The 24,189-nt window shown below is 42.7% G+C and overlaps 1 protein-coding gene across 1 annotated transcript in view; it reads right to left on the reverse strand.

The window, feature by feature from the left end:
• Nucleotides 1-2,076: 2,076 nt before the first annotated feature.
• The window catches only part of LOC122394740 (histone-lysine N-methyltransferase 2C-like), a 30,548-nt gene continuing 8,435 nt past the window's right edge, over nt 2,077-24,189 (reverse strand). Inside the window, exons 11-34 of the mRNA XM_043391837.1 lie at nt 24,049-24,175; nt 23,747-23,961; nt 23,525-23,649; nt 21,646-22,248; nt 19,864-19,999; nt 19,686-19,789; nt 18,927-19,605; nt 18,673-18,852; nt 18,084-18,578; nt 17,465-18,010; nt 17,217-17,386; nt 16,521-16,673; nt 14,658-15,111; nt 14,366-14,553; nt 7,871-14,270; nt 7,367-7,807; nt 7,017-7,290; nt 6,718-6,941; nt 6,422-6,639; nt 5,964-6,341; nt 5,529-5,879; nt 3,576-4,541; nt 2,867-3,049; nt 2,077-2,758 (exon numbers count right to left, since the gene is read on the reverse strand). Of these exons, the coding sequence (XP_043247772.1) occupies nt 2,666-2,758; nt 2,867-3,049; nt 3,576-4,541; nt 5,529-5,879; nt 5,964-6,341; nt 6,422-6,639; nt 6,718-6,941; nt 7,017-7,290; nt 7,367-7,807; nt 7,871-14,270; nt 14,366-14,553; nt 14,658-15,111; nt 16,521-16,673; nt 17,217-17,386; nt 17,465-18,010; nt 18,084-18,578; nt 18,673-18,852; nt 18,927-19,605; nt 19,686-19,789; nt 19,864-19,999; nt 21,646-22,248; nt 23,525-23,649; nt 23,747-23,961; nt 24,049-24,175 (13,703 nt within the window). The 3' untranslated portion in view covers nt 2,077-2,665. The remainder of the gene's footprint in view (nt 2,759-2,866; nt 3,050-3,575; nt 4,542-5,528; nt 5,880-5,963; nt 6,342-6,421; nt 6,640-6,717; nt 6,942-7,016; nt 7,291-7,366; nt 7,808-7,870; nt 14,271-14,365; nt 14,554-14,657; nt 15,112-16,520; nt 16,674-17,216; nt 17,387-17,464; nt 18,011-18,083; nt 18,579-18,672; nt 18,853-18,926; nt 19,606-19,685; nt 19,790-19,863; nt 20,000-21,645; nt 22,249-23,524; nt 23,650-23,746; nt 23,962-24,048; nt 24,176-24,189) is intronic.

Consider the following 24,189-nt stretch of genomic DNA (forward strand, 5'->3'; position numbering starts at 1 on the left):
AATGATTATATTAATTTATTGCATGCAACAGGATTGAGCCAGTGTCAACGTGAACGAAGTCGACAGGTCATCGTCAAAACTGTTTCAACGTGCAACGAAATTACAATATATGTATATGTATAAGTTTAACAGTGAAAATTTATCAACAAATTTTCATTTCATAGGATGCTGTTTAATTCCTATATATCACGCCGATAGTCGTCGGTTTTCCTTGTTGGGAAAGAGGAATCATGTTGCATTGAAAGTATTGTCAAGTAAAATCTGTCGATGTATATGAATTTAAACCTTAGGTCATTTCGAGAATTCAACAAAATTACTTCCTAGAATTAATTGCAAGAGAGATTTCGTATTTAGGAGACTTCGATATTTTCTAGTGTTTTCGAGGTTATAACGACTAATGGTCATAAAATTGTCCGAGGAAACGGAATTACCATGAGATTATCGATCAAACAAGTTTATTACAAAGTAATTTTTAAATTCAGACACGCGTCAAGTTTTAATTACAATGTGGTACGTGTTGCTGTCGATTAAAACCTAACGAATAAGGGAAATTTACTAGTTGTTCGTTTTAAAGGGAAACAGCTCAGTGTTTCGCGAAATGTAACGATTCGAGGGTCTCCTACATCCATCGAGGAAACTTAATATTACATTAGGGAATTACCGTAAGATAATTTCACACGAATATACGTTGCATCTACGGAATTCGATAAACGCGTGAAGTTTGAGGACAAACTGCATGTATTGCATAAAGTGCGTGATAATTTATTGAAAAAATATTTGTTGACGCGTTAGTTAAAATACTCGATAAGTCCTCGCTAGATTTATTGTGTTAGAAATAATATACAGTATACGATCAACATCAAATGTATATGTTTAGAGCCGCAGTACCGATCAAGTATAAATTTGCGAAGCTGTTTTTTTTATAGTGGAAAATTTACAAACGCGATATTGTTGTCCGGATAATCGTAGTACACAAGCGCGTGCGTGTGTGTTCTTTTTTTTTTAAGCGTTGTACCTTGTTTTCGTACTTACTTTACGCTTAAGGTGATAATTACTTTCTTAATTGTACATATGTTACTTGTAACGTTAGATCGCCTTATAATTATATCGTGCATAAATGCCAAAGAATTGCATTTAAAATACACTTTGATTACAATGTATTTTTTACTCGCATTTACGTTCGTATATTCATCGATATCATTATTCGCTTTTTGATACTTTGTAATGTATTGCTCTCTCTCGCGTTTACACAATTTACGCGTCACGTTTACGAGATATGTGAAGTCACCCCGAAGTTTCCTTTATTTTCGCCTTTTGTCGCTTCCCTTCAATTGTATAATTGAATTGATCAAAGACTTGGTATAATTTGTCTCTGTGTAAACGAATCGCGACGCGTCCCTATAACCGACAAATCATTGTACATATTGTTTCAATTTCTTTGAATTCTTTCTCTTGTACTAATCGAAACTCCGAAGAACAACTGTGTACTTTCTGTACATGCGATATATTCCTTTGTAAATATTACTTTACGATTACGAAAATAAAATTGTGAACATGAAAAAATGCTTCCATCATTCTCAATTCGTGTCGAATAAAATAAATCAAGCACGTAGTACAAGTTTTACGAGAGGCAAATTTTATTTCTACATTTCTACATTATAAAACGATCTTGAAATTCTAATTAATGATATATATATATATATATATATATATATATATATACACATTACTTGTACATAAATCTACATAATTAATAATATAAAAGTTCTCGCAAGGAAGAATTACTCGATAATGGAAGAAAAATTGATATCTTTGACGAAATTTCTGGATAAATATACAAATATATTTCTTATTGCTACATCACCGAGAAACATATATATTTGCATTACAATATACAATTATATTAACATTCATCACGGAGAAAAGCTTTCGAACATTTGTGTATAGTTCATCGAAATCGAGAGATAATTGTTTCTTTTTTTTTTTTTCCTTTAATCTACCACACGATATAATAGATCGTATTACACGTAAAAGGTATTTACAAAAACGAAGGTATCAGTAGATTTTGTACGGATTTATTATCATATAATGAAATAGTTATAATTGTATATAATTCTAAATTAGATACTGTTACTTTACATAATTCATCCGGTGATTCAAAATAACATGGATCTCTACTTATGTACAGATACAGTGCAATGTATATGCAATAATAATTAATAAACGATTTATATTACAATATCGGTCAACTAAACCGTTGACTCTACTCAACATACAAAGATACAAACTTCCTGTATACATACACACGACCCATAAAATTTGTTTCGCAATTATTCCGTGTCGTGTCCTCGAGTGTGTCCGTAATATACAAGCGATCAATGTTCTATGTTTTGTAAAGTAAAACTAATATTGTACAACTTTGGAGGAATGTTGTGATGGCATAGCACCAACTTCACTATGAATCTCAATTAGTCAAACTGCAATGGCACTTTACAAATTAAATAATGTGTCTATCATATATATATATATATATATACATATACACGATATATATACATGGTATATATATATATATTTATACATTTATATATATTTATATATTTTTTTTCTTCATGTAAAACCTACCCAATAACGTAGTAACAATAACAACGGTGGATAGAGCTCTTTAGTTCATCCACTTGCGGCAGTTAGGCGCGCCACATGCGCATGCTATCTTGTGTTGGTCATCCTCGATATCGAATTTATAATCGTATGCCAGCTGTAACAAACCACGATGCGTTGTACAAATTTTTACGAGAAAAAGAATTGCAGGAAAGAGGGGTGGAGAAAAAAAAAAATAAATAGCAATATTCAAAGACCAACGTACCTCCTCGCCACGTGAGATTCTTCGCTTCGCAAAGATTATAATTCTAAGATCACGTTCGACTTCAACGATCTCAGCGACGCAATTCGGATTACAAGAGTGGTTGATGTACCTTGCGAGGCCCCCGCACAACGTTGCATCGACCACTCTCTCTTCGTCTAGGCGGAACATATAAATACCACGATTCTGTAACAGACGTTCCCAATGTTGCTTTCTGCCATTCAACAACAGTCAATCTAATAACGAATAAGAATACTCAGAGAGGTCACGGCGCACAGTTATCGAAAATCCAAAAAAGAATTGACCAAACGTGTCCTTCTCCAAACGTAAAAATCTTAGAAACAATAATAATGGACTCCTCGTGAGACTGCAGATTTCATGTACCTACTTACTGTGCAACTTTGTATCCTGTCTGGTGTCGGTTGAGAAGTATAGATTCAACTAATATTTAAGAACGTTATTTTGAGAAGAATTATACGTAGACGATACTTATACTTTTAGAATGAATATCAATACCAGTATCGTACAGTCGAGCAATGAATTTAGCCGTAACATCACGAAAATCCCTAATATCGATCCCAATAGATGCTCGATTCGACGTGGAAGGACCCATAGCCAAATGTCAATTAAATCAGATACAACGGTCGTAAGCATTTTGGCCAGCTATTTGGGATTTCCGATCACCGCGTCGTTTAGTGGGAAGAGGACGTACCCTTGCTTCGTATTGCTTCTCCCTGGTCTCAGCCAGCTCGGTGCGAATGATCTCTCCGATGTACTCGATGACCATAGTGTGCTTCTCCAAATCGCGGGCAGCGTACAATCCCAGTCCCTGTATCTTCGAGCGCGCCAAATAGACGTTGTTCCGCCACTCTTGCTTCATCTTCTTGTACTGCGAGCTCTTGGAATGAACGAACTGTTTCGAGTAGGGGCACGCCACCTCGCCGGCGACTGTCGCGGTCGGCACGAACGTCGCCCTGGCCGAGGAGCCTGTGCGCTGCGTGTGCGGCCTCTTCCACGGCAGCTGATTGCGCAGGCGAGCCTCGGTCCTAGCGCTGCCCGTGGGATTGATCGCCAACGGCAATTCCAACAGGGGGTTACGACCGTATTTGAATCTGTAATCGGTCAGGGTTTCGATGCCTGGAAGACTTTCGAGGACGCGAACGACCGCCGGCTCGGTCAGCCCGAACAGGTCCTCGCCGGATACGTAACGCGGAAATAGCTGGACGCTGTGCGTCGTTCTTCGCAGGTCGGATAGCGGCTCGAGGATTCTGCTCCAAACGGCGCGCGGCGTGGCGTCCCGTAGCTCGACGTCCTCTTGGAGGGGCTCTTGGACCAGCACCCGGAACTCGGGCCGGCCGGAAACGTCGTGAATGGAACAGACGTATCTGCATCGTTTGTTCGGCCTCCTCATGCTCCAATAGAACCTGACGATCTTGTATCCAACCGGGTAGATGTAGTTCGGTGTGTGAAAGTTGGCGAGCTGGTGCGGAAGTAGCTGTCCGACGCTTAAAAATATTAGGCTCCCGACCCTCAATAAATGATTGTGCTCCGAATGGTGCATCACAGCTGCGACTTGTCGGTTCTCGTCACGATTTACGTACACCCTTCTATACACGGATAGCGTCGTCAGCTCGTTATCTTTCTCGTTCTTTTGCACGTGTTGAGAGCAATAGGTACTCTGAAAAATTTCATTAAACGGTTCATGAGGTCCGTACACGTCCCGAGGGTTGAAAGAAACTCGAGCCGGGCAAAAGTACATTGGCTGCTCAAGGTTACCGAGGGGCTACCCTCGTTGTAAGATTTATTGCGGAGTGTTAAGAAAATATTGCGCACTCTTGTCGTCTTTGTTTTGAAATATAGGAACCAATATTATCGTTGATAGTCTCGTTTTACGCTAATTATGAAAGTATATATTTTATCTGTATGCAAACTTTGATTGGAAACAAAACAATAATTCTATAATTAAAACTATAATTCACCCAGTATACAGTCTAGATGAGGCATGCCAAGCACGCGGCCCGATCCATTAGATTTTGGGCCCCGTCACCTTGACTTTTACATTAAGAACAGCAAAACACCTGAAAGATCAAGATAAACTGATCAACACCTTTCTTCAGTGTAAAAAAAAAGACATCGGTTCAAGACTTTATATCAAATTTTGATGTTTTAGTGTCCGCAAAGCGGTGCCAAGTGTCTTAACAAAAAAAAAAAAAAGAAATAAACTTTTGTCTTAATGTAATGCGTTTGTTTAAAAGTGTATCGTTTTGTTCACTTCTGTTCGATCCATCGCATGTTTGTTTTTTGACATGACCGGTGTAATGATTAGTGTCGATATGACTGCGGCCTGCAATCTAGTAGCGAAGTGCAAATTGGCGCTCAATGATCAACAATAATGACGATATAGAACATAGGACGTGCGTAGATTTTTTGAATCCAATAAATCGACATAATATTGCAGAGGAATGGAATTGCTCTCATAATAATGGCAGAAGACCATACACCATTGTGTGCTTTGGGAATTGTTTTGTTGTAGCTAGCACTTGAAAAATTACGGTTTAGAAATGCGCAATATTTTCTGGGATAATCCTAATGCGATGGAAGATGTGGCCTTGAGCGGCCAAATTGAGTTTGAGTCGGCTCAATGTTGATGTTAAAGCAATTTTACCTTATTCTTATAAAAAACACAGCCATCTTTGACAGCGCAGCCAAGGTGGTACACGTTGGTGCAGCGCATTTTAAAACATTTTACTGTAGCTCCCGGCTTCTCGCAAACAATACAATTTAATACAAGACTATGTTGCAAAGCAGTATCGAGATTCATCAAGGCACCATTTACAGTTTCGTACACATCTTCCGACCAGAGGGCGCAATTCAAGTGCACCCACTTGTCGACGTCAAAATTAAGTAGCCTAGCGGGGCCATCGGCTGTACCGTCACCTTGATTGTGACAAAACATACATCGTCGACTGTCTTCCGCCTTAGCAGGTATAACCGTCACCCCCATACGGAAAAGCATCTGTACAACAAAACACATGTACCTTGATTATTTCGAACTTTGACCTGTTATCAATTTTATATTTAAAATTACTCGTGTCCGTACCTCCGTGATCTCTTTGTCGGTTGGTTTTTTATACTTTGTGTGAGGTTGCATCGAGCCAATAGTCCAACTTTTGTACCGTAAGCCTCTCCATACTTTAGCAGGTGGCTGGGGCTCGGTCGATTCGGTCGAGGATTCCTCCACGGCGGGATGTTTCTTCGACCTCTTTTCCTCCATTATTTCCTCCTTCATATCCGTGATATCGTGATCTTCCTTCTCAGTTTTTATTTTAATTTCAGACTCCTTCTCCACCTGATCAATTTCCATGCTTTCAACGGGCTCGATCGATTGTTTGATTACAAATTTCTTTCCCTTTTTAAAATCGTCGTCCAATATCTTACTGTCTATTTTATGACATAAATGATCTACTATGGTTGCAGCCTAAAGAAACAAATACGTATTAAATTATCGTATAGAAAATTATAAGGTACCTTTGTCATTACTTTGAATATTACGCTCACCTTATATTGCGTATTCGAGGGTGTTCTATGCATGAGGGCAAATTGCATGTAACAGGCTGCCGAACAGAAACATAATTCATCACCAGGCTCCGCTTCTTCCTTACTTAAAAATGGTAAGTCTGATACTTTCTTCCTTATTAAACTATTCAATATCACAACCTCGCAATGACGACAGAATTTGGCAGCGCCATTCAAAATACTTTGTATATCAATTGGAGCTGTAAAAGTCAATTCATCTTTAACTTTGTCCATTCCTGACAGCGCATCATTTTTATCCGAGCGACTGAGATGCATACCTCCCTCTTTACCATCTTTTCCCTTGGTTCTATAAAGACCTAATTTCTGACTAGGGGGAGTAGTGGTACGTTCTACTATCTGGTAACCAGTGGGAGGAGCTATGTTTAAAATATTAGCCAAGTCTTTAAGTACTCCCATTATGTCGTCTGCAGCCTGACTATTTAATGTTAATGTAACTGTTACGTTGCCATCTCTCAGAGGTATTGGAGGTGATTTTCCGAGTCTATATACAACAAAGTAAAATAGAAAGTGTTCTAAAAGTATTCTCAAGATTTCAAAGTATCTCTACAATGCGTACCTCGGTATTCCAAGATTTTCTTTATCTTGTTTAGCCGTATCTTTGACGTATGCCGGTTTGAGCCTGATCGGTATCGGGGATATCAAAGGTATCACAGGTGACACGCGTTTCAACCAGTCAGATTCCTCGTCCGACTCTTCTTCGATCAATCTCAAACCAGGGAATCGGTGTATGAACTCTGGGATAACGCATTCGGGTGAAGATGAACTGACTATTGTATCAGGAGAATCGACATCACGGTTTGCCAACAAAGAGTTCTCCTTCTTTTCATCGGCTGAAAATTTGATATTTATATTATAGATTTTTTTGTTTTATATAAAAAGTAAAACAAAAATAGCAAAGATGCTTACAATCGTCTAATTTAAGGGGTGGAAATTCTTGATCATAGAATCCTCTCTGTGTAGAAGCAGGCTGTTGAGGCGGTAAGGGTTCTAATTCACCGAATGGCTGTGTGTTATAGTGATCAGAGACACCCGGCAACGTAGCGGATCCGTACGAACCCACCAAATCTCCTGTCCTGGTGTTGTAATCTTTTTGGCTTCCAATTTTCGTCAAGTCTCCCGAGCCGAAGATAGGGCACACGCCATAATTTTTGCCTAGAAGGGGTTCTAATACTGCCATTGGCTGAAGTTGCCGCAACTGTGTCATTAAATTGTCAATAAACGTGTCGTAGTCCTCGTCCAAGCGAGACACCTTCCTGGCGCGCTTCTTCTGAGGCGCCGTCGCTGCGTCTTTCCCCTGGCTCTGTTTCCGTTTCTGTTGATATTGTCGCCTTTTCAACTTCTTGAGATCTGGAAACGAAGTGGCAACGTTGCATCGAAATTCTGTATTTCGAACAAATGCATTTTACGTACCAGTTTTGTCGTCAATCGATCCGTCGATAAGCTCCTCTTTGGCAGTAAGAAAGTCTTTGGTATCGGTTAATTGGGTAGGTGTACCACTAGATAGAACTTCGTCAAGAACTTCCTTTTTGACTTCCACTAAAGGCACTGTGTGTTGTGCATTCGCACCCTGTGACGCCTGGGCTTGGTGACCCACAGTATGAGACACCGTATGAGGCACTGATGGCGGTATTGTGTTTGCGTGTGGGGATGGCTGTTGCGTTGAAACAATGGACTTCGGGGTAACCGGTATTTGGGGCTGAGGTTGTTGCGTTTGCGGCTGGCTGGTGGTGACGGTCGTCAATGATTGCGCTACTTGGATGGAGCTGGGTGGTTGTTGCGTCGTGGACTGTATATTTTTACAAGCCACAGTGGTGATCACGGGTTTCGGTTGTTGCACGACTCGCGAAACGACCATGGGAGCCGACACGCATTGCTGTTGCACTGGAACATTGTTGTTGATGACGGAGTCGTTCGCAGGTTTCGCTGGCGGTTGAGTGCCAGCAGGTTCTTGTTTGATAGACGTGGTCGTGTCCGGCGGCTTCACCGTGAGCGGTAGCTGTTTGGTCATCGTGGTCGTGGACTGTTGGCTTCCTTGGTTCACTATAGGCGTGGTCTTCGTCGATTGTTGCGGCGTCGATTGTTGCTTGACGAAACTGTCGACCATGCGCTGCTGGGACAGAACTGGCGCGGCGGTTGACAACGGCGGAGGTGGTTTTGGTGGCTCTTCTTTGGTTGGTGGACTCTGCACCTTCAAAGGTGTCACTGTCTGCGATAGAAACGACGTCTCCCGGGCGAGGACTTGCTTGTTGCTGGAGATCTTGGGAGCTGGCACTTCGTTCAACAGAGGTGGTAAGACAGAAAATGGAGTGGGTGGTACTGGCCTGGCCAGCTGTGCCTCCAGAGACGGTACCAGTGGCAAACTCGGACCTTGAGAGGAACCAGAAGACATGGTAGTCGTAGCACACGCAGTGTTCTGCAACAACTGTTTCAGCAGTACGTTCTGCGACTCTTCCATCCTATGCGATCCAGCAGTACCTTTGCTCATGTCCATGTCGGCTCTGGCAGGTGGCTTTTCAAGCACGGATTGCGATTTACAGTTCGATTCCTCTTCCTTTTTCAACGGTGTACTCTGCGCTAGTCTCTCAAGATCGGTGTTCTTGTTATCCACCGCCAAATGGCCGGTTGGTTTGTATTGGCCCTGTCCAGACGTCAGCTGAGAATGCAAAAGAGTCGGCGTCTGTGACAGAGTGCTTTGCAGTATGCTGGTGGTCACGTTGATGCTGTTGGTACTCGAGGTGACTATAGGAGGTACAATCGTTCTGACGCACTGCATGGACGTGGTGACGGTGGTCGACGTAGCGTTGACAACAACTCGTGAGGGAGCAACGGAGATACCAGAGCTCACTTGCAGTATCGCCTGAAGACTCTGCGTGCGTTGCACCGAGGTTGCCATGACAGAACTCAATAAATTACTGGCTTGAGTAGGAGCGGTGTTCGTTCGATGGCCGGCGATCGTCGGTTTCGCTGAATTCGTCCCAGCCAACATGGCGTTCAGCATCGCGTTCGACGTGATGGAGATTCCTGAATTGGTCGGTGGCCTAGGGGTGATCACAGACGACGTTTGTAGGGAAAGGTTGTTGCTAGGCTGCGACTGCATCCCGCTGGAAGTGACTCGTAAAAATGGATCCGAAGGCGTGACCTTGCACAACGTAGAAACGACGCTTACTGTAGAATTTGTACTTTCCTTTGTATGCGGTGTATAACTAGTGGTCGTAGTCTCTAAATCGGCTTTGTTGGGCGTCGTCGAATGGGAAGTAGTCATGCACGTCTGCAGTCTAACGTTAGCATTGCTGTGCAGATTATTTACAGAATTTGGGGCGGGCGTGCTAGCGGTGGAGAGTATGTTTCCTACTTTCGGGCCAGAGATCGCGGACACCATCGTCACGATGGCTGTTTGATTCACCGTTGTGCAGTTCTGCGAGTGATTCGACTGCAGAGAGGAGAGCAACGTTCTTAACTGGTGCGACACGTTCGCGACGTTTGAAGTCAGCTCGGTGGGTTTCGACAGTGGCGAGAGATGAGGTACCGTTGTCGTGCACTTCTGCAGTTGCGCTATGGTGCTCACTACTAAAGGTGTGCTCTGTTGCGGAAGAGGAGAGCTTTTCTTCGGCGTTGGTTCTATGGGCGGCGAGCCGACCTTCCGAGACTTTGGTCCTTTGCTTTCATTCGACAACAGATGTTCGTTGTCTGAGTGTTCCTGTTCCAGGTCCATCAAGGAGTCCTGCAGTATATTCAAAGGCAAAGTATCCAACGGCGTTGGCAAATCGTACATCATACTTTTCCTGGATCTGTCTTCTTGAAGAATTTCGGTGTTGGCCATTTCTGGTTTGGATGATATTATATTATGCAACATGTCCAATATGTCGTCGGATGACTCGTCCATCATCTTCTCTTCGTTGAGACAGTGCTGCACGTACGGTTTACTGGGCTCGATGTCTGTACACAATTCGTCGTGCTTCTTCTCTTTTTGAAGTATGCTCATGGTGTTGTTGTCCGCGATAGTAGTCTCGATTTCCTTTGGCTTGTTGTTCATCCTTTGCGTTTCGGAGGCTGGCTCGTCCTTATTTTCGTTCTCGGTGGGTTCAGAGTCGTTTTCCAAAATGTTAACCAGCGACAAGTCATCCGTGACGGGAGATATCCTTTTCAACGACACGGCGTCCGTTTTGCTGTCCGCGCGAGAGTTTTCTCTGTTTATGGTGTTCTCAGCGGGATTATGAATCGCCTCGAGCATGCTCTCCAATTCGTCGGTTGTATTCAGGGGATCGTTCTTCTTGTCAGTGTCCGGCGTTGATTCCTGGCCTGCATTCGAACCAGAAACGTTGGAGCTCAGAGAGTCCACATTGTTCTCCTCCAAGTTCTTTCGCAAATTTGTTTCGTCCTTCTCAATTTTGACTTTCGTCTTTTCAAAAATATCCAGCTTATCTTTCGTCATCGCTACCGAGTTGCTGTTCTCCTTTTTGGGGAGGTCAGGTATCGACATTTTTGGCGTGAACAGCGTGACGGATGTTGGCTGCACGCTCAGAAGTAATTTCGTAGGATTACTGGACTCCACGCCACTGGTAGTATTCTGAACCAAACTGGTGAACACATTCTGCACGTTAGAGACAGTCGACGTCAATTTGTCGTGACTTTTTGAAACATCTATGTTCGATGTGCTGATCTTCTGCACAGACTCTGTCCTTGTATTCTGCTGCGATCCAACGCTGATGTTCTCCAACGCCGTCTGACTCAACTTGGCTGCGATCTTGGCGTCCGCGACGATGCTGGCCATCGTCGACGGCAACTGTTTCTTGTTGTTGAAAGAAGACACAGCATCTTTCGTCATGCTCAAAGTCGTGAATATTGCGGTCGGTTTAACAGCATCTGTTGACAACACATTGGAGGATGTGGTATTAACATTGCTGGTATTGATATTTGTGTTCCCAGGAGTGGAGGAGGCAACCGTCGACCTGCATATCGAAGACACGCCTATGTTCGCATGATGCACGCTGGATGGTGGCATTTGATTGTACAATAATTTCTCGGAGAAGAGAAATGGCGGGGGGCTTCTGTTCTGTTTTGATTCTTTCTGCGATTTTGATTGATCTTCCGCGACAGTCTCCGCGACTGCGTTCTCTTTCGGCGGGTCTGGAACATTGCTATTATCCTTTTCGATCTCGTCAGCGCACGACTCTTTGGACAAATTATCTTCCGGCGACTTTGTACTAGGATCGATGATCACCACTTCCGATTCGCTGACGAAGGAAACCATCAGATCTTGCTCCGGGGATTGGTCCATGTAGGATCCAGGCGACGGGTCCACTTGAAGCTCTTCTTGATCCGGCGACTCGGGTGTATCGGTCACTGCAACTAATTTTTTCCCGGATTGCAACGTCCTGACGATGTCTAACCGCAGACCCTTTTTGTTTCGCGCGTGAGAGGGCACCAAATCCTCGTCGCTGAGGATCGGTTCGTCGGTCTGAGACTCTGGATTCTCTATTTCTAATATTTGAACCAAATCGTGACCCTGGCTGCCTTCGTTGACTAACGCCTGACAGAGAGAATCGTTGCTATCGGCAGACAGATCTACGACCATCCCAGGTTCGAAAAGCACGTATTCCTCCTGTATGTCACCCTCCAGGGTCCCTGATATCACATCCACGAGCTCAGAATCCCCGAACTGATCTATCACAGTGATGTCGTCGCTATCTCGCTGCGCGGTTGAGCTCAACGTCACCTCCGTGTTCACTATAGTCTTATCGTCGTCATAATCCGTGGTGTCGGGAATAGGTTCCATTTTACTGCTCGGACTACCTAAAGTCAACGGCCCGTTATCCGACAACGACGTGGCCTGTTTGGTCTCCATAGCAGTTGGAGGTGTCTGTGGCGGCGTATGGGAATCATCGTCAAAGTCGTTATAATCAGCACACACCAGAGAATTTATTTTTGATTGCGGTATGCCAGTCTTTCTGTGCACCACCACAGAAGTGTTGGGTTTCTCGTCGAGGTTCAGCAGATGCGATTCCGAGGTTTTCCCCTTGCTGGTCTCCGCTTTCGTCGACCACATGGGCGAGCCACCCCTCAATCCAAGTTTAAAATATCCAAATCGACCGAAAGCATGCAAGAGTGGCAGTGGATTCAATGGATTATGAGGATTACCGCCTCCTCTGTTCGAATGTTCCGTTGAAGCAGTTTGTTCTTGCGGAAGCGGTTGCTGTTGATGCTGATGAGATTGTTGCAATTGCTGTTGCTGGTCATTGGTCACCGTGATGTTGCTGGAGGTCTGAGTCGTGTAAGAACCGTGCGGCGTGTGAGGTGTGTGCGGAGTGTGTGGCGGTCTTGGAGTCCCTGGGTTCTCTACGCTCTGTGGTCGATCGGGCATCGCTGGACTGTTGCCTGTGGACTGTCTTCTTTGCATTTGCATAGGCGATCCACCGACCATAGGACTCCTGGGCATGGGAGAACTAGGTGGTTGAGACGTTGGTGGATGGTGACTGCTATTTAGCTGATGCTGTAGCATCGGTGACGTCGAGGGATGACGAGACATGGGACTCGGTGGCTGGTATTGCGATATCATGGGCGAACTAGGTGGATGAGTATGAATCCTCGTGTTCATCGGACTAGGAGGCTGAGACGTTTGACTCAACTGTTGCTGAAGCATCGGCGAGCCCATGGTTTGTTGAACCATGGGACTGCGTGGCATGGGCGAACTCGGCGGTTGTCCGTAATTCTGCTGAATCTGTTGATGAAGCTGAGGACTCGGAGAGCTCGCCGGTTGAGAGACCATAGGAGAACTCGGTGGTTTTTGCATGGTGTGTTGCTGTTGTTGTTGCTGCTGTTGTTGCATCTGCAGAAACTGTTGCCTCTGTTGTTGCGCTATTTGCTGCTGCTGCTGCTGCTGTTGCAACAGTTGCTGCCTTTGTTGCGCCATCTGCAGCGTGCGCTGAGTGATCGTGTTCTGTCCATCTTGAAGAATCCCAGCTGTCTCGTGCTGTTGGATAATCTGCTGACGCTGAAGCATCTGTTGGTGTTGTTGACTTATCAAAGATTGCTGAGTAGGCTGAGGACTTCCTAATGGCGAACGTTGCCCGTATACGATTCCCCCTTGCAGCTGCATTCTGGGTCTTTGTCCAGGTTCGCCTACAGCTGGTGGACGGACAAAACGTTGCGTGAGACTGTGGACTCGGACTGCTTGGTCTCCGATGATCTGTTGCGTGCTTCGAGTGTCCGGCGTGAACGCGCCTGGACTCGTCGCCAGTCTTCCAGTGATAATTGCACGATGTTGAGGAGACGTCATTCGGGTAGCCGTAGGACCACACATCCCAGGCGATGGCATTGCACCGGGACTGAAAGGACTTTCTTCGTTCTGCGAATGTGGAGTTCCGATTCTAGGCGACTGTTGCATGTTGTGTGGCGACATCGTTCCTGGGTTTCCCGATTGCGGATTGCCAGGACTGTGTTGCAGCAACGGTGGATTTGGACTGTGCTGAATGATGGGAGTCGCTGGCGAATGCTGTATCATACTCGCAGGAACGTTCCCAGGTCCTGGACTTTGTGAAACAACAGCAGCTGGACTGTGCATCGGCGAGTGCTGAGAAGGAGACATCAACGGCGAACACGGTTCGCTACTCTGCTGTTGAGGCTGTCTTTGTTGCTGTTTGCTCTGATACTCCTGCACCAGCATCCCGTGCTGACGCGTTTGCTTGCGACTCGCGTCCAAGTGCTTTTGCAATATCGCCTGCTCGCTGGAAATACGCTGTAGCTCGGTTGCGTCATTCTCTGTCAATTCGTTCCCCGATTTGCGTAGCTGACGCTGCTTACTATTCAAGGACTGTAAAATTACGAGGGAATGTAACTGTAATGAATCCGCGTTCTGTGAAAACCGAAAAAAGAAAACACCGCAACAGAAAAATATTCTATCCTTACTTTTCGTATTTTACGCAGCTTTTGTACCTCAGTTTCGTAATACTTCAGTTGCTGTGACAACACTTGATGCTGATGGTTTAGCCACTGTTCGTATTGTAGCTGTGCTTGACGATCCTGTTCGTTCACAATATTCTCTGGTGGCGTGGGCGGAGCGGGAATCTGAGAAATATTAAATGTGGCAACCCTCGCTGTAACAAAAAAACATGAAACTCATTGTCCTTGTTCTTAATCCTTGATAGAGATTTTTAATAAAAATAATATTCGATATGGTTGTAGAAATAAAAGTACTGACGTTCAGGTGGTGTTTGTGTTGCGATCGGCTGCCTGGGTACTTGGGCTGCAAGTTTCGTTGCATCCGGGACTGGTTGCTGCCAACTGGTACCTGGAGCGGATGGTGGTCTTGGTGTACAAGCTGGCCTAATTACAGGAACTCCTCCAGGTACTGATGTAATTCCTTGTGGAGGAGAAGCAAGAGGTGCAGAACCCAAAACGTCTGCTCTAAATCTTTCAAACTCACTGTCACTGAGAAGAGGTCCTCCAGAACTTGTATTATCGCTTTGCTGTTGCTGCTGCTGCTGTTGTTGTTGCTGCTGCTGCTGTTGTTGTTGTTGCTGCTGCTGCTGCTGCTGCTGCTGTTGTTGTTGTTGTTGTTGTTGCTGCTGCTGCTGCTGCTGCTGCTTTTCTTGCTCGCGTTTCTCTTGTTCCAACAGTTCCTCCAGCAACAGTGGTTGTTCCTGTGACAATGACTACTGACAGCTTATCTAACTTTCAACCATTTAATAGATTCTTATAAATTCAAATAGAAAATGATTAAATGACTAATCTGTATATCAGAACCTTATTTTATTACATATTCGAACAAAGCACATTGATCGTTCTAACTAATAAAAAGATACGAACATGCAAATATATTACCCCTACGATCATTTTCATAAAAAATCATAAAACATTGTTAAGACAAAATAATAGTGCAGAAACATGAACGTAAATTGGGCTTCTTTTGTTCCGTATTTAAGCAAATATCAATAATACATTTATTGTCACGAAGCCAAATGTTTGTCCCTATTTATAGCATACATGCATACAAAAAAATGCAACATATTTTATTAATTGTTTAATGATACGTAGTAACTGTCAAGCGAAACCAATTACAATCCGAATCATCGAGTAATAATACATATATAACTATGAACTTCTTGTCTCATAAAAAATGACATCCTATCACTATATTTTAAGAATAATATAGACATAACTGTTGCTAAGAGTTGACTACTAACAAGGTAAAGAATAAATAAATTTATCGATGCACACGTTATAACGATGATCACAAGATCCATATCTAAAATATTGCATATTCATATTTCCCCTCATTTGGATAGTCTTACTATACAGAGTGCTCAACCAAAGGAAATACGAAATCAGAAGGTGCATTCATTAGTGCATTCATTTATTCTGTATTTAACAAATAAATATAGAACAGCACTCACTGTGGAGTACAATTTATGTTTGGAACTATGTAACATAGAATCAGATATTAATCATGTTGGACGTATTCTTAGAAAGGTTGAAAACCCTTGGTATAACTGATTCTAATGGAACATATACAATTTACAATTAAATACAGTCCTAACAACCATCAATTATAGAGTGGAAGTACCAAAACGGCTATGTGTCAAACAACAGTTCTCTGATTATGAAAATTTATTAATTCATTAATAAAATAAAAACTAAAACGACATCGACATTATTACAACAATAAGAGGAGAGAAGAAATTGTTATTTTAACGAAGGGCTTCCATAACTTTTTACATGTTTCCACTAGTGTACAATGGTTACTGTGTCAAAGATTTCATAAAGCATAAGTGACTTTTTTTGTGTGACGTCTAGGCACTTGGTCCTTTTCTAAACAGAAAAATTGCTCGTAGATAAGGGGACTGCTGACAGAATGGCTTTTTCTAGGCATTGGCAATGGCAGATAATAAATCTCAATCTTTCCAACTTTGGCATTTAGCCCCTTTGGTACTTCCATTCTACAATTGTACTGTACGCAAAGGGAAAAAAGTGGTGCACAGAGAATGGAAAATTGTTTAATTCTTGGTATCATTGCAGGTGATACTTTGTGCAGTATGCTGTAAATTCCCCAAGTCTTGCTCACCTGCAGAAGCAAGGGTCTTCGGTGAGGGTGAGGTGTCATTGCGGGCGTACCAGTATGTACCACAGGGGCCATCGGTGGACCTGCCACCGGCACTGGGTGCCCTATATGGACTGGGGGCCGCGTCATACCCCGCCCACCTGGGCACAGCCCCATCTAGACATGCACCAACACCAATGCATTGCAAACACCCAGGCCAAAACACCATTTTACCAGCCAATACTCTTATATTAAATAAATTACTTGCCTACACCTACGTTCATAGCAAAATTCGAAATCTCTTGCTCTCGCGCGTTATACTTTTCGTAAACAGAACTCGAAACCTCGTGTCACACAATTACGTAAATTCAAAGTACTACGAAGTTGCACGATTTTATAATGGTAGTACGATGTTATATGCTATGCTTGCATGATTATACATTCTTATTTATGTATAGACTTGAATTTAGATACAGCACATTACGAAACGTGTTATATACATTAATCTTTAGAACGAATGTTGGTAAAATTATCACGGGAAATTCTTTCTATACTCGTGTCATGTACTCCGTGATGTGTTTATCATTTGTCAGATTTGCGAGAAATTCAGCTTCTCGTGGTTAGAGGAGAAAGTGTTAGATATAATTTACGTAAAAATACTCAAGATTAAAGCGATGCAAAAATTTAAAAACATCGAGAATATGCGTGGCGCGTACAAACCTGTATGGGTCCTGGGTAAGGGGGCGGTGGTCCAGGATACGGAGGCGGTGGCGGCGGGGGCGGTGGCGCGAGGGGCATACGTGGACCGATCATGTGATTCACGGCTACCACTCGGCCAGCTACGTTCGGCACACCTGTTACTCTCATGCTCAAACGTTGCTGTTGAGACACTGCGATACAGAGATAACATCCAAATATTACGCTTTGCTTGGTTTCCTTGTTAGTCACAATGTTGTAACAACTCTCACCTTGGATATGTGTTTGAGGCATTCTCTGTGGATGGCCAGGGAATGTGGACGGATAACTAACAGTGACTGTGTTTGTCGACGTGACGACGCCAACTGCTCCATCAGGCGACAGCAACCGAGTACCTGGTGGCATAGGCCTGCCCATGGCCGCTGCTTGTTGCACATGCTGATGCATTTGTTGCTGCACAACGACAGCCTGAGCATGCGACTGAGGCATAATGGCGGATGGTTGTTGCGGTGTTTGAGACGTCGTGGTAATAGGCGGTACTGTCTGCGCTTGTGTCGGAGTATTTGACGTTTCTGTTGGCGTCTGCACGGTGGTCGTCGTACACGTGTCACTCATATCAGTGTGCACCGAGTTGGTCGCGCTCAATTCTGCCGGTTTTCGCTCCTCGTCCTTAACTTCTTTCTTTTGTTTCTCGTCCTTCGTCTCTACCTCGACTTGTTCTAAATCCAAGTCGAGTATATTTGTTTTCTCACCGCCGGTTATGTTGTCCAATTCGGGATCAGCGTATTCCAAAATATTAAAATCTGCTCCCATTTCAGCTGTAACGGGAAGTAAAACATGGAGCGTTCGAAATAAAATTTGTTTCAATTAATAATGCAAGTGTATCCTTACCAAGCAATTCGTCATCATCGTCGCCTAGATCTCCTAATATTGCACTCACGCCCTCGACCTCGACCATCGGTGCCCCTTCTTGCTCCAATTTTTCAAGTTCTGCCGTGACATTGTCCGGAATCTCTGACGGTTCCGAGGGACTGACAGTAGCTTCGCTAACCGTGGTTGGTATAAGAGGCGCTCTGACCATCCCTTGAGAACCTAACATTCTGATTCCTTGATTTAAATTATCCTGTGGCGTACGCACTATGCGTTGCGCTATATTTTGGCCCGGACTAGGATCTGGAAACCTTTGTTGTTGCAAGACGTCGTACGGTTCGGCGATAGAATTCCTAGCGGTTGGCATTCGCGTTTGCAACGTCTGACTCGCTTGAAAATGTTGCTGAGGTATAGGCGTAGCCATTTGCGGTCTTTGCAGCAGCATTCTGGTTCGTGGATCTATGTTCTGCACTCTGGCGTCTAAACTTGGTGCTACGGGATGTCTCGGGTTTATTCCTATGAACATCGAACAGCGACGGCAATAGGGCAAATATATTATTAATATAATAATGAGAACCTTAAGGTGGAACAAAATTGAAGAGAAACATACCGATTTGATTCCTTATCAAGACGTTTGGCTGAATAGGCATCCTGGGTCTAACGATACCAGGCGGAAGAGGATGTCTGAAAGTACCTTCACCGGGACTACTTGTTGTCTGAGTGTGTTGTGGAAGTTGTACATGAGCTGTTTCAAATTGCGGCTGATTGTTCTCCGAGTTGTTCGGACCGTCTGCAAAATTATTACGAATATATGTTTTAGAATTGGAAAAAAAATTCCGGGTCCTCGATTATATCCTTGTATACCTTGATTCCACGTAGGATTCACCGGTTCTATCTTCTTATTGAATTGCTGTCGTTGCAAAAGGTCGCGTAATTGCCTATTCACTTCTGGTTGTTGATTGAACACTTCAGGCTGCTGCGTGTCTTGCCGCGATTCTGGTCTTGGCGAGGAATAATTCGAAGCGGGGGAGGGTGTGGGGGGTTGACTACTATATGGATCAGGCGTACGAGATGGTGCATATACATGAGTAGAAGGACGAGTAGTAGGAGCATTAAAGATGGGCCGTGGAGTACCTGGAGGCTGGGAAAATACGTCGCTTCTGGGAGACGTGGAATACGAGGACGTGCCAGATATTTGCGACCTGGGCGTTTGGGAGCCTTGGGAATAAGCTTCGGTATTGTCGAAACGTTGAAAATGATCCTGAGATTGCGAAGAGGCTGGCGACTGCGGAAAATCATGAGGAGATTGCGGCGCTTGCGGGGAGAACGGCGAGGGGGGTTGCGTGAAATTATTTGGCATTCCAGGCCTGACCACAGTCCCGACTGGTCTTGTCATTGTCGCGCCCGCTTGGTTAGGCAAACGTGGTATGCCCTGATGTGGACTTTGAGGCACCAATCCTCGTGTAACCTTCACAGGTGGAGTGGCGAACGTGTTACGTGATCCAGGTGACGGTGACGCTAATGGTCCCATGTGATTACCATCCTAAAAAACAATTTCCATAGAATATTTACTCTCACCTTTTACCTAGGAAAACGTTCATGCAACCAACGAAAATGCTTCACCTGTGAAGTGGAGACCTGCAGCTGTGTTGTTAATCCTGTTGTATTGTCGGTATTTATTTGAGTTGTATTGTCTTCGCTTATTTGTCTATGAACTCTGGCGATAGCTGTTGAAGAAACATTTAAAAATTAAATGAAACCCCTTAATTGCATTATACTACACATATTAAGTATTACGTACCGTGCACACGTTGCTCGTGGATAACTTGTTGCTGCATCTGCGCTTGTTGTTGACGTAATGCTTGCAACTGTTTCCATTGACGTTCTTGTTCAGCTTCTCTACTCGAACGATCTCTATTGGAAAGTCTCTCTTGCTCCTGCCGAAAACAATTTTGTTAGACCTAAGAAATCAAGTACAAAGGAAGATCATTATATCCTTACAGCCATTGTTATTAGAACACATAGTAAGATTTACGAAATAGCAATAACATACTTATATTTCCAAATATTCAGCCACTTGATTAATGAAATAATTAAAGAATATAATGATCTGTTTTTTTTTCTTTGAAGCAATATAAAATATACAATAAGGCAAATTGACAGTCAGCCAAAAGTGTACTGTAAGTTTCAACATTCAGGTAAAATTGGCATGTTACTAAATTAATATAATTAGCGATATTTTAATGTTTCTGTTTGTGCAACACAGTTATAATAATGACCAGCCACCATCTAGAATACATGTTATATAATTAAAGATTTATAATAAAAAAAAGAAAACCTGCTTTACCACACAGAACACCCATAAACATTCATTTTAGATTAATTTTTAATAGTCGTCATGCACTGTACCGCTGAATATAGGAAAGTATATCATTTTTACTATTTTAATACATGTATAGGATTATTCTTTCTGTTACATATAAACCAAATAAAATGAAAAATAAAATTATTCCATGGCTTCTTTATGTTGGATAAATATATGTGAAATATTTTGCACAACTTGAATCGTAATAAAAATTATTCATGATATAATCTGTATTGTTAGCAACTAAAAAATTGTACTTTGTTATTAAATATTAATCGATATCAATAGGTATCTATTTAACTATAACACTATAAACGCAATAAGTAAGTGTAATAGTTTGTAGTACCAAAAGATGTAAAAGCATCTGGAAATGTAAAAAGCAACAAAAGTTAGTAAAACTGATTATAACATAGTTGTTGGACAGGAGATAACATACTACGTTGCAACAAATCTACCAGTAACTCATAACACAATTCACAAAAAGCAATATACTTATTTAAATACACAGGGAAGGGAAAACGTCATACTTCTTTTTTTACATTTTCGGAACATTGTGGATCAGGGATAAATAAAAAAATAATAATGTGCTACCAGTTGTCTTCGACATGCCATGTACAATGTAATAAAATTAGGCAAATAAAAAATTTGAAACGCTACGATCTAGAATAATATATGGCTATCTAATAAAATTAAGTGTATATATACACATATATATACATAATAAAAAGTGTCTGATCAATCAAAAAATATAATACATTTTAATTGTATGTAAATGCAACATGAAGTCAATCCGCTATTGCATAAAACCAATGTTCTGAAACACCATTCGCTCTATAAATAGCACAGTGGAGAACGGTATAAATGAACTGAATCGTTTGCTGTTTCAGATCACCGGGTAAGGACAACTAAACTATGAATGAAATCGTTCCAAGACATCGAACTATATTACATAACTCTAATGTTTCTGTTCTAGAAAAAGAAAAAACGGATAAAGGAGAACTAAATGTCGATCAGACACGTGGCACAAGGCAAGACACTAGAGGCACAGAATAGGTGGCTCACCATAGCCGGGGACTGTACAGGTACAGTGTGAATAATTGCAGTGGGTGGCGGATCGTAGTGCTCCTGGCTGAGGGAAGGGAGGGTGCGCATGATTTCAGATGGGGTGAGCACTCTAATCTGGTGGTCTACCGAGGATAATTGGCGAACAGGACCTACCCCCACCATAACGTTGGCAGTGGGGGATGGCTGAGAGATGCTCAGACTGTTAGCAATTGTACTGGTACTGATCGTAATGTGAGCAGGTGTGGGACGTTGCTGGGATGGTGACGTTTGATGCTGCCCTTCACCGGCGCCCGTGTTGCAGTAAGAAGAAGCAGTTGCTGATGTGCAAGGCGTGGCTGGCGACTGAGCTACTCTAGCCTGGCTACCGGTAATCTCTTGGTGCGCCAGGCTGTTAATGGAATTAATAGAATTCACAGAGCTGGGCCTGGGTGAAGAAGAAGGGGTCGTGGATGTTGGAGAAGGACTCGGGGAAGTAGATGTTAGCTGCTTCTGCGGTCCCTGCACCGCACACACCTCCGCATGATGATTACTGCTAGCTGTTGACACTGTCACCCCTGTTGCGGACACAGTCATTCCGTTCTTTTCCTGTGACTTTTCACTGCCCGCTGAGGTCAACAGTCCGATCTGCCTTTGGTTGGAGGCCATAGCTACTACTGGAGAAACTTGAGCTGATGTCATAGTTGTGACAGGTTTGGTGATGATGGTAGGTGCACTGGTTGCAGTGACTGGGGTCGTGCTTGGTATATCCTTGGATATCTGTCGGTTCAAGGGGTGCCTCGTTCACACACTTACGTTATAGTATTCATGGCTTACATATTTCCAAAATACATCATACAAAGGCAATAATTCTCCAAAGGATTCTAAGGAATTCGAAGGATACGCTATTAGAGGGAACTAACTTACAAGGGACACTAACCAACTGTTACCTGCCAACTTTAATGTAACTTTGCTTCCAGCTACAGTTGTCAGAACTATGTACTTGTTTACTAATGGCAGAGATTCATGTTTCGAGATCGAAATCAGCCATCAAAGTTAGGGTCGAATAACACAAAAATAAACAGAGATAGAAAAGAATGTTAAATATGAAATAATACAAGTAAATTGCCACCCGTAATTTAACATAGATTCTACTTAAGTCATATCACTTCTCATATAAAACCAATCTTTCATATTTATTACTTTTTTTTAAATTTCTATTTATCTTTGAGTTGTTCAACTTCCAATTTTCAAGAGTGATTTCATCCCTTAAACATGAATATCCATCGTTAAAAAATAGCACGCGTCGAATACAGTAGTGCCCACATAAGTGACCGCGGTTATCCCCCTTAGTGCCAGCTCTTTTCTTATCTCCATTGAATTCTGAGAAGTAACCGTGCCCACATAAATGACCGCGGCCATTTAAGCGGACACTACTATAGTTCCGACAACTTTATCTCCGTGCGAAGTTTCATTAAAATAGACGTATAACAGTTGCGTAATGTTCCTTGTTAGATTGGTATTCCTAAAGAATCAAATTAGCATCTACACTTCTAACGGAACATGATCTGACCGAAGGTATGGATATTGTTAGAAAAATCATGATCTGAATTTATGTAATCGGAGAGTAACGTTTCTATGCGTGTGTAATCAGATAATGTAATAACATTCATGATGGCGATGAACGTAACTAGGAAGCAATCGCATATGTTCATTATAAAACAGGTGTATAGTGTTGTACTTTAATGTAGTGTGTAACAATTCTAGGAAAAGGTATTTTAAATGCCAGTTAATGTAATTATTCATCGGGTTCCGTAAAATTGCGATGTATACTGTGTTCATGTTTGCACTTTATCTGGTTTCACGAGATGTAAAAAAATAATTGAAACCTTAACAGCTTTGAGTATAAGTATCGGACACAAAGGACAAGCTGTTAGTTTGACCTGTGTGTTAGCACAAGACATCTTTGAAGATGAAAATGGATACATATCACATAAAAGATTCACGCGTCTTTAGCACCTGTATCATTAATAGAACCTTTAGAAACTATTCCTACCTGTTGCGTCTTTTTCATACGAATCGCAGCTCTGTTATCCCGTGCGTATGTCAGATACGGGGCTTTCTTCTCGTTGGGCAGCGCGCGCCACTTCTTCAGTATTTGTTTGCATCTTTCTGGCCAAGCTTGAATAACAATGTTGAGTGTACGATTAATTAAACTAATTTTATACGAACAATGAATCGGATTAAATTATGTAACAGAGAAAATAATTACACATACCTGGATAATCCGTCTTCCACTCTGGGTGATTCATATTTGCATAGAGAACGGAGGATATAGTTGCCCCTCTACCTAAAGCTTCATCGGCTTCCATTTTAAGATTACTTCTTTGGTTGTATGAGATTGTGGTATTGCCTGCTGGCGCGGTGCCCTCGTCATCGGGATTGACCCACGGGCTTGGTGGTTCAGAGAAAGCAGGACTGAATTGTGGGCTACTGTATAACAAAAGATTCGAATATGTCAATTGAACACTGCATTAATCGAGCTTTTAATTTCATATTAAGATATAAATGCAAACATACTTGCTATACTCCGAATGATAGGGAGATGGAGGTGGGAAACTCATTGGAGAATTTAAGTTCGATTGACCAACGGAGGGTAGCGTGCCAGGTACTTGAGGTCTTGGTATAGGCATTGATGTTTGTATACCTGTAATCACCATA

This window comes from Colletes gigas, unplaced genomic scaffold (assembly GCF_013123115.1).
Source record: "Colletes gigas isolate AHSC1104 unplaced genomic scaffold, ASM1312311v1 Colletes_gigas_Sc00004, whole genome shotgun sequence".
In the NCBI taxonomy this organism is placed as follows: domain Eukaryota; kingdom Metazoa; phylum Arthropoda; class Insecta; order Hymenoptera; family Colletidae; genus Colletes; species Colletes gigas.